The sequence below is a fragment of the Rhinatrema bivittatum genome, chromosome 2 (genome assembly GCF_901001135.1).
Source record: "Rhinatrema bivittatum chromosome 2, aRhiBiv1.1, whole genome shotgun sequence".
In the NCBI taxonomy this organism is placed as follows: domain Eukaryota; kingdom Metazoa; phylum Chordata; class Amphibia; order Gymnophiona; family Rhinatrematidae; genus Rhinatrema; species Rhinatrema bivittatum.
In genome coordinates this window covers 709,283,744-709,298,221 of record NC_042616.1, presented here as the reverse complement: position 1 = coordinate 709,298,221, position 14,478 = coordinate 709,283,744, and the positions used below count along the sequence as shown (strand labels likewise).

General features: G+C 43.3%; 1 protein-coding gene across 5 annotated transcripts in view; it reads right to left on the bottom strand.

The window, feature by feature from the left end:
* Window positions 1–14,478, bottom strand: part of DPY19L4 (dpy-19 like 4) — a 132,645-nt gene that overhangs the window by 48,318 nt on the left and 69,849 nt on the right. For 4 of the 5 annotated variants that reach the window (XM_029591717.1, XM_029591720.1, XM_029591719.1 and 1 more), the window contains exon 12: window positions 5,723–5,881. The exons of the other annotated variant lie outside the window; for it this stretch is intronic. In XM_029591717.1, the coding sequence (XP_029447577.1) occupies window positions 5,723–5,881 (159 nt within the window). The remainder of the gene's footprint in view (window positions 1–5,722; window positions 5,882–14,478) is intronic. 5 annotated transcript variants of the gene reach the window in all.

Below are 14,478 nucleotides of genomic sequence, written 5' to 3'. Positions count from 1 at the left end.
ATCGGGCCGTTTCAGGATAAGCTCCACCATGGCACCGTGGGCCTCCTGCTATCTTTGGGCCATATGGCCCACTAATCTTCCTGCTTGGGGGGGGAAGGGGAGGGAGCAGAAGCTGTGCGCGGTTGTGCACACACGCATGCTCAGATACAGAAAACAGGCCTCTTCATCTGTCGCCAGCGCTCTCTCCTTTGGCCACTGGATGGTTAGGCTCCTCCGGCGGCCCGCAGCCTCTTCTGCTGCTGGCGGCCCACTGCCTCCCCGGGTGTGCCACTCCATGCAAATGCACTGTATGCACACCCGGTTGTGCTGGGCCTGTACTTATTACTAGGGGTGCACAGGGGTAACTTTGGAGCTAGCTGGACAAAACCTGGGATTTGAATATTTCCCCTGATTTCTAGATACATGTTGTTTGGGCAACTCATTTCCCGGACAAAATTTACCTGAGTAGAAAGAGATGGCACTCTGGGGCACAGATTCACTTTGTTTGGGCAAAGTTCGCTGGGTAACTTACTGTCATCCGGACAATTTCATCTGGGCAAATTCAGCGGAAGTTCCATTGACTATCCAATTAAAGATGTCCAGGTAACTTTACTATAGCCTGATAACTTTGCCACTCAACGGCTTACTCAAAATGGACCTCTAGTATTTATCAGATACTACTCAATCCGGCACCAGACGGGATTTTTGCATATGAAAACTTGGGAACGGATGTGTATCTGAAACAGAAAGGTGAGCTGGCATATGGGAAGAAGTAACTGTCCCATTTATCGATCAGCACAAAGCATTGTATGGAAGGAACATCAATCCCCACAGACTCTCAGAAATCCCTTTCAGGACCCTGGTCTTCGTCAGTACCATGGGCATATTTGCTGGCATTGTTATGATATTTCTCTCTATTGGTTTACGGTAAAATAATGGTTAAAGAAATTCCAGAAGCAGATATCTCACTGGTAGCTTTTCCAGGAATTCTTGGGCAATGTGGAAGCATCACTTAAGTTTAATCTGGATACACATACATTGGATTCAGCTGGATATTCAATTGCTGCTTTTAGGGAAAAGGCTTCAAATGCCAGATTTAAAACAACTCACTTAGCAGAATTTGGGAAATTTTGGTAATGGAGAGCCTCATGAACTTTTAGACAGGATCACACACACACATATATGTAAACCCAGCAGATGATGATGACAGATAAGGAGCTACTGGCACACCCGCTAAACCCGAGCTAAGGATATATTCCAGAAGTGAGCTGTACAAGCTTGACCACATGCAGGATATCACTCCCTTTCCAAGTCACTTTTGTCATCTTCCCTCTGGATAGATAAGCCAACATCCAGTCTCCCCACCCATCCATCCACCCATGTCGTCTAACCAAACATTTAACCCACTTCTTTGCACTGCCTTCTATATCCTACCCGTGTTTAATTTTGTCACACGTATTTGTTTCCATCACCTATGGTGGTAAGTTTTTCCAGGTATCCATCACCCTCTCAGTAAAGACATTTTTCCTCATATTTCCCCTCTTCCAGCGTTATTTATGACCCCTTGTTCAATCTCCTCTAATTTATTTCAGCCTGCCAAATATCTGAATGGTTCTATCATATTCCCGCTCCCTCTCTCGTCTTTCCTCCAGCAAGTACATTTTGAGTGATTTAAGCCTCTCTTTGTAGGGTCTGTGGTGCAGGCCCTGTAATATTTTAGGAGCCTTTTGTCTTTTTGTTAAACTGTTTCCACCCTCTCAATGTTCTCAGAAGGTGTGGCCTCCAGAACCGACCACGATATTCAGGGTACGGCCTCACTAGTGACAGCAAGGGGAGGCTCTAACAAGCAGGTGGGGGGGCGAGTAGAGGAGGAGGAAGAAGAGAGGGGGGCAGAGGAGAGAGGAGCTGAGGGGGTAAGAGGGTAGCGTGAAAGAGATCGGACTGCACCTGAGTGAGGTGGGGAATGCAGACAGAGAGAGGGTTGCATGGGGGTGGGGGCTGTGCACTCACCAGGGAGGAAATGCACTCAGCATAAACTCCTGCCACCTCCCCTCCCCCCCCCCCCAAAAACAAATCACTGGGGAATGGGGGCAGCAGTAGGAGTTCATGGCAGAGTATATTTCATCTCTGACAAGGTGGTTGTGGAGGAGGTTTTCAAATTCTAGTTCTGCCCATCCTCTTCTGTACGTATGGGAGAAACTGGTGGCTCCTCTCCGATTCTGTAAGCCCTCCAGGTCTTTGAATTACAAGCACGTGAAAATTAAAAAGCTAAATAAAGCGGCTTTTTTCACTCCAACTACAAGCCAGGAACCAGAGGAAAATGTGGCTGCAGGGAGATCTGATATTGAGCGAATATCAGACTCATTAGCCGAAACATCTTTAAGCCCTGGTGCACCAAATATCCCTCCACCACTGTATTCTTTACCTGTGGATTTTCTCAAGATAGACTCATTACCTAAGATGGAGGAGGGAGACCAAGCAGCAATGGGAACATATTTTGGAGACTCCGTCTGAAATTACTCTGGACTTGCTCTGGAAAGCAATTAAATCTTTAGAAGGAGCCATTATAAATCTTACTAAACTGACTGTGGACTCTAATCAACGTATTAATCTTATGGAAACATCATTGGGGAAGAATAAAGCGAGTTGGTACAGGTGGAGATGAGATTAAGTAAATTAGAGAACTGGCAGCAAACGTTTGCCAGAGCTGAGATTCTCTATGACAAGAAAATAGAAGGGATAGAAAACACTTTGAGATATCTTAATCTTAGAATTATCAATTTCCCTAAGCATGATTTAATATCTGCTTACGATATGTTTAAAGAATATCGCACCCAAGTATTGAAAATGCCACAACAAACCCTTCCAGTTTTGTCTAAGATTTATTATGTTACATCTAAAATAAAATTACCAATTGAGAAGGAAGCTAGTGAAGAACAGTTAAATTTGACTGATGTTATTGAAGCTAGCGTTGAAACAGCAATAAAGAATAGGGCTACCTTACACATTTCGTTTACTTTTGCCTCAGATAGAGAGACAGTTTTTAGACTGTATATGAGAAATAGATTATTGCTGTTCCACGGTGCAAAAGTCTGGATTTATCCAGATTTCTCCAGAGCAACTCAGGAGATGAGAAGGAGGTTTATAAATTTGAGATCTGAAATAGAAGCTATAGGTGGGAAAATGACTTTAAAATTTCCTTGCAAGTGTGAAATTGCTTATCAAAACCAAAAATATGTTTTCTTTGAAATCTCGCAGTTACGTGTTTTCCTTGACTCCCACACCCAATAATTTGCTGTGAAGGTATTTGATGCTATTTAATGTAAGCTTGCAGAATTCTCAATATTCAATTGTTATAGGAAGCAGGGATAATCCTGCTATTCTATTTCCTTTATGAATCGCTCTTATTAATTCTGTTAATCCTTCTGAAATATTTCCTTATGACAGATCTAACAATGTATAGTTTAAGATTCAATGGAAATTGGAAAAGTTACGATGTATCTGAATCTGTGAAATAAGTGATTGTACTTGTTTTTGAAAATGCATAAATAGATAATAATAAAAAAAAAAAAAAGCTAAATAAAGAAACATTGCAGAGGATAAGGCAGAGGGTCACATCCACACAGTAAACTTAACCAATACCAAAAAAGAATTTGATCATAAAATTCAGCTACTAAAATCAGTCAGTGTTTTGGTTCAAAAACCAGCTTTTCTTTGGTAACCATGTTTTCTGGGTCAATTATATTTGGACAGTTTTAATACACTGCTCAGGCTCTGTAAGGTTCCTCCAATGTCCATACACAGTGGCGTCTCGCTGCTCTGTACCCACCTCCGCCTTTCTAAATAGTATCAGACAGGATGAGCGTTTCTTTTTCTTTCATTACAAGGAAAATCATTTTATTATTTGAGTCCCTTTTGCTCATTTTGCTGTTTGTCTTAGGTTTCCATTTTTTGAGAAATTTAGCTTTCTTCTGCTTACGTACAGGTAGAGAGACAGACACACAGCACACTTTATTTCCCCTGGAGACTCAGTCTACACCCACGTTTACAGCCCTTCTGCACATGGAAGGGGCTCTCTAGTGGCGGCTGTCATTGCTGGATGCTGCCGCTGCTACATACTCAGCTTTTTACAACACTGCAGCCATTGGAACTTATAAAGTTAGACAAGAACAGCCTATAAATAGGCACCTCATATCTTCTCTGAGCCCTTAAAAGGAGGAAATAAAACCTACATAGAGAGGCTTCAGGACTCCAAATGTACTGTCTAAAAAAACAAAGAAGGAAAAGGAGGAATATGGGAGAGATGTTCAGGTATCTAGTAGGCTTCAATCCAGTGCCAGACGGCAGTATTTTTCAAAGAAAACAATGATCAAGGACAAGGGGGGGATCATAGCAGCACAAGAGATGATGGCAGATAAAGACCAAAATGGTCCATGTAGTCTGCCTAGTTGAGATTCGTCCACTTTGGGAAGCTTCAAGTACAAATTCCCATAAGCCAACTCCCTCCTCCCCCTTGTCTTTTTTATGTGGCCTTTCAACCTTTTTCCTACCACTGCCCTCCATGTCTGTCCCATGGATGCCCAAAAAATCGGTTACAGTAGCAGCCTTCACCACCTCCACTGGTCGGCCATTTCAGGCCTTGCAGACTTCAATGATGATAATCTGGAGCGGGGATGGCCAACGCCAGTCCTCAAGAGCCACAAACAAGTCTGTGTTTTTCACACATCCGCTGTGAATATGCACAAGATAGATCTGAATGCGCTGCCTCCACTGTATGCAAACCTAGCTCATGCGTAGTCATTGTGAAGATCCTCAAAACCAGGCTTGTTTGTGGCTCTTGAGCACTGGAGTTGGTCACTCCTGAGCAAGACAGAGAAATGCTCAGAAGAAATTTGAGGTTATACTACTTTACTAAAAGGGCGGAAGATGCCTGAAATTGCTGACTAACGGGCCGATACAGTAAAGTCTGTGGGAGAGCGGGCGAATGGCCACTCGCTGGTGCGCGCGATTCACTATTTAAATTAGGTCCGGCGGTAGATCCGGGTAAAAGGAGGCACTAGGGACACTAGCGCGTCCCTAGCGCCTCCTTTTTGACAGGAGCGGCGGCTGTCAGCGGGTTTGACAGCCGACGCTCAATTTTGCTGACGTCGGTTCTCGAGCCCGCTGACACTCACGGGCTCGGAAACCGGCAAAATTGAGCATCCGGGCCGAATTCAAATTTTTTTTTTTTACTTTTTTTACTCTTCGGGACGTCCAGCTTAATATCGCTATGATATTAAGTCGGAGGGTGCACAGAAAAGCAGTTTTTACTGCTTTTCTGTGCACTTTCCCGGTGCTGGAAGAAATTAACGCCGACCTTTGGGTCGGCGCTAATTTCTGAAAGTAAAATGTGCGGCTTGGCTGCACATTTTACTTTCTGTATCCTGCGCGCATACCTAATAGGGCCATCAATATGCATTTGCATGTTGAGGGCGCTATTAGGTGCCGCGGGTTGGACGCGCGTTTTCCTCCCCTTACTGAATAAGGGGTAAGGGAAAACGTGCGTCCAATAGCAGGCTAACAGTGCGCTCCATCGGAGCGCACTGTACTGTATCGGCCTGTAGAAGAGGTAGGTGGCTGGTGCCAAAACTGTGAGGGAATTCAAATATGCCTGACATAGACAAGGAAAACCTGGAGTCTCAGTAGTCCACTGCAACTGGACAGGCCGGAAGGACTATTTGCTGACAGCTATATTATTACTCACCAGATTCTCCTAAAAATCACCTGGTTTGTGGAGAAAAAGCAAATGATCAACACCAAGCAGTAGAAAGGCAGCAGTGAGGACTGGGTCAGTCGCAAGAGGGTGTCTAGAGAGGGTGCTTGAAGGGTTTCCTGGCACAGCAGCCAGCTGGTAGTAAAATTACTGCATGGCAACAACAAAGAAAAACAAACAAGTTTGTGGTTTAGACAATAATAGTTTTCTTTTTTTTTTTTTAAACAGAATCTGCACTCTTGCACAGCAAAAAGGAAAAATCAGTAGAGATTTTTTCTGCAGCTGGCATTGCAGCAGAGATTGCATATAGTTTGGTGGCTCACACTCTTCTTACTTTTCCTTTACCAATCTTACAATGTGCTAAACATAAGGAAGAGAGCCCCCAGTTTCCTGCAGCAGATTACCGTTACTCAAAATTCTGTAGCAAGAGTTAGCAAAATCGGTGGCAAATTTGCATAATTTTGCATAAAGATTCATTTTTCCAACCAAGCAAAAAAAGTCAATTTTATACTGAAATCCTTTCATATTATTTGTTACAGAATATTCAAACCATATACAAATATAAAAGTTACCAAATACAAAAATGAGTTAAGTATCTAGTAAAGACATATATATATATATATATATATATATATTATCACCTTTTAACTATGAAATGTAGCCTTTTATTTTGTCCTGAAACAGAGTACAGACGTCCATTTTATATTTTCCTGAAAAAGTTCTTGGTATCTTTCTATGAATATGAGCCAATGTATGCTAAAAATGCCCTCAGCATCAGCAGTTTCTCATGCTGTTAATTACACAGAAAATTGTCCACACATTTAAAGGTGAATCTTCAAAAGATGCACACGTAAAAAATAGCACATGCGCACACAAAATAAAAACTGCAACATATATAGAAAATCAGGGACTGGGAGTAAACTTGCTTGTGTAAAAAAAAGAGCCGAGCCAGGCATGTTCTGGGGAGAGGTTGCTATTGTACAATCTGCCAAAGCGACACAGATCTTTTACTTACAAATGTTTACTCCTGCTCAATATTTATTTATTTATTTAGACATTTTATATACTGTCGTTCCAAATGAAGATCACAACGGTTTACAAAAGTTACATTCATACAATAAGTCAACAGAACAGGGATGAGTATAGATCTACATCTACTGTGATTTTCTGGTACATATTAACTGAAGGGCTAGGACAATAGCTTGTGATCCGTATGTTCTATTTCAATCATTTTTCACATATTAGTCACTCGGTTGTCTTAAGATACTTTACATCTCTCATTACTTGTTAATCATTCTTCTGTTATCATCTTTGGCCTTGACATTACAGTTCTCTGCGTTTTGATATTTTAAGTTAGATCATATGCATTTTTGAAGAGCCAGGTTTTCAGCTCACGTTTGAAATTCTCTCCGATATCAAACTTTATGACTCAGGTAGAGAATTCCACAACTTTGGGCCCGCTATGGAAAACATTCAGTCTCTTACTTGTCTCAGATGTGTACTCCGCATCGTAGGCACAGTCAATAGTCCTTTATTTGCCATTTTAGTGTTCGCTGCAGTGTGTATGGTTGAAGTGTCACACCTATTAGGCCAGGGTTTATGGAGTGGATGATATTAAAAAGTAGTCTTAATACTTTATAATAGATTCTGGATTGTACTGGCAGCCACTGCAGTGAAATGAGTGAGAGGGTAATGTAAGTGATTGTAAACATTTCAAAAGTGCAAAAGTGTTTGGGAGGAGAGTCTGGGTGAAATGGGGGAACTTCAGGCTGAAGAGCCAGGAAGGTTTTCACGAGCTACAGATGGACTGGAAAAACTGGTAAACTAATTGGTAAAACTCAGATTTTCAAGGCCACATGCATATTATAAATTCCCTGACTTATGTATTAAAAGCAGTCTTATGGGGAGTAAATACATCTAAATAAAGCAAGTAAAACCTATTTGCTTATTCCTTTAAAATTTGAAGTACAAATATGCGGGTATGTTATTTGAACACACTTATCCAGCTAATTCCAACTTAACCAGCTAAGTCGTGCCTTTGCCGCTACTTAGATGGACAAATCTGAACTTATCCGGATAAGTATTTTTAAAGACTTCTCTAGCTATTTTATATACAAGCCCCCATCAAAGTCATGAAAGCAGTGAAAAAGCAGTTAAACACTTTTTGATGTTTCACACATGAAGTCATCATTCCTGTTTTTCTAAGTTTTTTGATCATAAGATGTTTTATAAGTACTAACAACATTATAGTCTCAGCCTTATACTTGTTTTCCTAGACAAAAACTATTCTGGCAGTTAGATAAAAGATGCTGAACTACAAGGTTATAGAACATTTTTGAACAGATATGAAGAGTCTGCATTCTATCTCATTGCGAGCCATAGATATCCTTGCCTCGTATGTAAATGAGGTTAATTAGCATGGAGGCTGAGTGCAAATTACCATATGCCCATTCAGGTTGTTTATAATAGAAAACAAATCATATAAATTTTGGCAATTATGTAATCTAGCTTAGGTGTGGATGAAACAAGTGTAGAAATCCTATAAATAGTCTTGCCATCAATAAAATCACTTGAGAGAGTGTCATATCAGTGCACACTACCTCTCTCTCCAAGGTATACCTTATATTATTTTGTAGCATTTTAATAAAAGTAGTTTGTTTTCTCTACAGTTGGCTTTAAGCATTCTTATTTCAGTGATCCACAACACTACTTAGATGGACAAGTAGCACTTTTCAAACGTATCCAGCTAAATGTCACTGCTTAGCTGCATAAATCAAAACTTGCGCGGCTCATGGTTTTTACATGTGTGAACATGTATGCACGCATATGTACTCATATTTTATAACCTGTGCATATTGTATCCACTCAGGTTATAAAATACAGTAGCAACTTTGCAAGCACCCATATAAACATAGAAATGGGAGCAAGTGAGCAGTTCTGAAAGTTTCCTCATATTGAGCACAGGGTGACAGACACAAAAAGGGATTGAATTAGTACAAGTTTGAAACTTGTGAGCATTTCTGCCGGTCATCAAGGCTTATATAATAAATGAAATTAATGCCTTCTCTGCTGGCTGTGGGACATCAGCAGCTGCAAACTTCCAAAACACATCCAGGTCTTTGTTGAATACATTGAAATTGTCGGCTCAGTGTACTGTGGCGATCAAAAATGCAAACAGAATGTTAGGAATTATTAAGAAGGGAATGACAAATATGGATGTTATAAAGCCTCTGTATCACTCCATGGTGAGACCACATCTTGAATACTGTGTTCAATTCTGGTTACCGCATCTCAAAAAAGATATAATTGCGATGGAGAAGGTACAGAGAAGGGCTACCAAAATGATAAGGGGAATGGAACAGCTCCCCTATGAGGAAAGGCTAAAGAGGTTAGGGCTATTCAGTTTGGAGAAGAGATAGCTGAGGGGGGATATGATAAAGGTCTTCAAAATCACATAAGGACTTGAACAAATTAATGTAAATCGGTTATTTACTCTCTCAGGTAATAGAAGGACCAGGAGGCACTCCATGAAGTTACCAAGTAGCTCATTTAAAACAAATCAAAGAAAATTCTTTTTCACTCAGCACATACTTAAGCTCTGGAATTAATTGCCAGAGGATGTGGTTACAGTAGTTAGTAAACTGATATTAATCAATAAGCAACAGTAGCTTGATATTTATTTAATGTTTGGGTACTTGCCAGGTACTTGTGATTTGGATTGGCCACTGTTGGAAACAGGATACTGGGCTTGAGGGACCCTTGTTCTGACCCAGTATGGCATATCTTATGTTCCTATGAATGAGGTTGCAAATTATGCAGCAACAGACTATTTATGGGGTTTCTCCTGTGGCTGCAGAATTGAGGGAGCCTGAGGGCATTGATTAGGAACATGTTCCAGCCTCACACATGATTAACACTGTTGAGTCAATTCATCAGCTCCTATTGTTTTCAGCTTCATGCTGCACCCCTAGAGAGCATAGGGTGACTGGATATTCAGACCAAAGCCTCAATAGTTCTGGTAGCAGTTTGGACAATTACCAAGCCTGCTGGTAAGACATGGAAAAGGGCTCGAATATTTTGGTTTAAGTATGGGACAAGTCTAAGGACAAAGAGGTAGATGCAAGAAGAAAGTAGAGATTCTAAAACTGATATTGAAATCTACTTGGGAGCCAATGATTTGGATAAAAACAATGTCAGAGTAGCAGAGAGATTTCCAGAATCTGGGAAGTGGTCTTAAATACCTTAGCCTTTTCAGAGGAATCACCTGTTCAAAGACACTGAGAAGAAAGATTAAGTCACATAATTTACTTCAATACACGATTCAAAACCTGGTATGTGGAGGGTGGTTTTACATATATAGGATGTTGGGGCCGCATATGGAACAAATAATTATACTGTAACAATTACATACATCTTTCTGTGGCAGGAAGAACAATCCTAAGTGAGAAATTCAGAACATACATTGGCAAATGTTTAAACTAAAGAACGGGATGGCAGTTTTAAGGGGATGTATTTTTGGTGTCATCCTTAACACACACACGAGGATAATGGGGAAAAAAAATGACAAGACAAATAATCTTAATGGTTCACTCAGCAGCAGGGTAGAAGAACATAAGAACATGCAATACTGGGTCAGACCAAGGGTCCATCAAGCCCAGCATCCTGTTTCCAACAGTGGCCAATCCAGGCCATAAGAACCTGGCAAGTACCCAAAAACTAAGTCTATTCCATGTAACCATTGCTAATGGCAGTGGCTATTCTCTAAGTGAACTTGATAGCAGGTAATGGACTTCTCCTCCAAGAACTTATCCAATCCTTTTTTAAACACAGCTATACTAACTGCACGAACCACATTCTCTGGCAACAAATTCCAGAGTTTAATTGTGCGTTGAGTAAAAAAGAACTTTCTCCGATTAGTTTTAAATGTACCACATGCTAACTTTATGGAGTGCCCCCTAGTCTTTCTATTATCCGAAAGAGTAAATAACCGATTCACATCTACCCGTTCTAGACCTCTCATGATTTTAAACACCTCTATCATATCCCCCCTCAGCCGTCTCTTCTCCAAGCTGAAAAGTCCTAACCTCTTTAGTCTTGCCTCATAGGGGATATGAAGAGACCAGTTATGAGCCTTTATAGAGTATAAGCAAGCCAAAGAGAAATAGAGGAAAGTGATGAGCACCAATGCTCGCAGTTTAAGTAATAAGGATCCAGATTTTACTCCTAGGGGAATTCTGTGCAAAAAAATTTAAAGTTCTGCGCACAAAATCTTACAATTCTGCAAACTTTATATTGGTCAAAATAACAATTTACATGGCAAATAATACAGAAAAAAGTTATTACTTAGAGATGCAGAATTTAAATATTTTGAGCAGAATTTCCCTAGAAATTCACTGTAAGAGTGTCCCTTCCACTCGCTCTCACTACTCCCCTGGCCACTTTGCCCTCTCAGGCCTCAACTCCTCCACTCCACCTCTAGGTTCAACCCCTTCCACTCTATCGCCAGTCCCAGAGTTTGACCCCGCTCTCAGAACTGCCCCTCACACAGGCTCCCTCTTTCCTTCCCTCTCTCACACACATGCTCCCTCTCTCTAGTACACATACACACACCCTCATACAGGCTCCTCACTCTCTCGCACACACATTCCCTCATACAGGGCCCTCTCTCTTGCATACACACCCACACAAGCTCCCTTTCTCTCTCACACATACATCCTCACACAGGCTACCTATGTCTCTCTCCCATGCACCCCTTCACACAGGCTGTGTCTCACACATACACAATCCCTTCACACAGGCTAGCAACCTCACATACATACAATCCTTTTTTCGTGCACATGCACTCCCAATCTCTCCCATACATACACACTCCTTCACAACTCTTCATATAGGCTCCTGCTCTCTGGTATCCCCCCCCCCCCACCGTTCTCTCACCTCCCATGCTCTCTCTCACACCCTCCTGGTCACCCCCCTCTCTCCCCATCCTCCCCTCCCCAGAAGCTTCTCCCCCTCCCCTCTCCTCTGACACACACACATACACACACACACATTCACTTTCATCTTCGCTGCAAACGGCACACCGGGGCCTTTATCATTGCCGCGAGCAGAGCGTGTCCCGCAGCACACGGGGGCCTTCATTTTTGCACTCTCCGTTAGCGGCATGCTGAGGTTTCCTCTGGCAATTCTGAGCAGAAAAATGGCAATTCTGCGCAGGGGGGGAATTCTGCGCAAATTCTGCAGTAGTGCAGAATTCCCTCAGGACTAAGATTTGCAAGCCTTAATGGTGGAGGCAAACATATATTATTGCTATAATGGAGACATGGTTCAATGGGACCCATGAATGGGATACGGCCATAAAGGGCTACAATGTTTAGGAAGGACAAAGATGGCAGAAAGTGGGGAAGAGCAGCTCTTTATGTCAAAAATAATATTGATTGGGAAGTCCTCTGTGAGTTTTATTTTGTTGTGTATGTATGATGTGATGAGTGGTGTGTTGTGTATGTTTTTTTTAATACGAGTGAGTCTTTGAAGGCAAGAACAGTAATGGCATTCAAAAGGGCATGGGATAAACACAGAAGAGCCCTTATTGGCAAGATGGAAACAAAATACTGGGGTAATATACATGGTGCAGCAGTTCACCCCAAAACTACACTGAAATAATTGTACTGTGCTTCCAGGAAAGCACAGGGTAACCTGCATAGAGCTGCAGTTGCAACCCTGAACAGAAGGCACAGGGGTAACAGACACTGAGTGGCAGGTCAACCCAAAGGACCTTCCTGGGTAGACTGGATGGCCATTTCGGTCCCATGACCTTTCAATGGCCATTACTGTTCTTATCTTCACTACCTCCTCTGGGAGGGCATTCCATGCATCCACCACCCTGTCTGTGAAGAAATATTTCCTACTGGTGTTCCTGATTCTACCTGTTACAGAAGGGGGGCCTTAGGAGGCCTTCCCGATCTGTTATGCGCACGCAGGGTTTGGCTAGATGTAGCAAGAGATGCCATGAGCAGCACCTGCACAAAAATAGGAGATGTGTGCCCTTGGACCTCGGTGAACCCAGAGAGGAGCTCCGGGGAAACACCGAGACTGATGAGACAGATCCGTGTCTGGGTCGAGACCAAGCCCAGGCCCCTGCCGACCTGCATACCTCAGTGAGACCAACCACCCTTGGTTGGTCTCTGAGTGGTCCTCAGACTACTCCAAGCCCTTTCGGACCTGCTGCTGGGAACGGCAATGGCAGCAGGCCGGACAGGAGACGAGGGCAGACAAAGGCTCTGGAACATGAAGACTGAGACAGGAGACTTGGGGCGTGAAGACTCAGACGAGAAGCTTGAGCACGAAGACTCAGGATCAAGGTTTTAGGAACAAGTACTGGTTTGAGGCTGCAACGCAGTGCGCCCTACACAGCCCACAGTCCATGGACTGGCCATGGACCACGCTTGAGTGCGGAGCAGACTCCAGATGAATACATGGTAGTTGAAGCCGGAACATGGCGAAGATACAGTAGAAGCCTGTACCAAGGCGCGCCCTACACAGCCGCCTGTGGCTGGTCGCGGACCACGCTGGAAAGGCACAGGTTCAGTCAGAGTTTTAGGCATGGATGGTGCAGCCACCAGAACATCCGAGGGCCAAGACAAATTCCAGGGTAAGGGACCAAGATGAGACTTGGCTTCAAGCAAAGGGAAGGGGGCCAAGGCGAGACTTGGCTTAAGGCATGAAACATGGGACCAAGATGAGACTTGGCTTCAAAGTGAAGATGACCCTCCGGAGACTAGTGCTGCGAGACAAGGAGGCAGGCCCATGCCACGAGGTGACGAGACACGACTTGACATGCCAGAGAAGGTAGGGTCCAGGAAACAGAAGCGGAGACGAAGCATCAGGAAGGAGCATCAGGAAGACCACGAGACATCAGGAAGACCATGAACATGAAGAACGATGAGGGATCCCACGAAGAACAGGAAATACCAGCAGAAGCGAAGATGAGAAGTCCTGGAAAGGAACTAACTCCTTGCGAAGGCAACTAAGGACTGGAAACGGGGCCCTTATATAGGGCTGAAGATCAGGAAACGCCCTGGGAGGAGTCCAGGTGGGGCCAGGAGGCTGGCCCTTTAAATCTCTGAAGGAGGCGCAGCCCGCATCCTAGGAGACAGGAAGCAGGAAGTATGCAGAACCATGGCCAGCAGCCATGCTGCAGGAGCAGTGCAGGGAGAAGCCGGGCCTCTGCACAGGCCCCGATGTCAGCATCAGCTCCTGCCGCTGCAGGAGGCACCGAGGGCGGCTCCAGCCACGAGGAAAGCCTGGGGACTGCGGCCTCCAGGCCGTGAAGCTGAAGAGAGCATCGGCGGCACTCCCTGCCACTAGAGGGTCCCGATAGGCATGGTTCCAAGCCACGCTGAAGATTAAAGTCCACGGCTCCTGCGCTGCGGAGGTAAGTGCAGAATCATAACACTACCTTCATGTAGCTTCAAACTGTGACCTCTAATTCTACAGTTCCCTTTTCATTGGAAAAGGTTTGATTGTGCATTAATATCTTTCAGATATTGAAATATCTGTATCATTTATCCCCCGGTCTCTTCTCTAGAGTATACATGCTCAGGACCTGAAGACTCATCTCCTATGTCTATGTCTCACAAATTCTGGTTGCCTGTCTATGGGTTGCTTCTAGCCTCTCTATCCTTTTTGAGATACAGCCTCCAGAATGGAACACAATGGTTCTTAAGAGTAACTTTAAAACACCTGCTCCC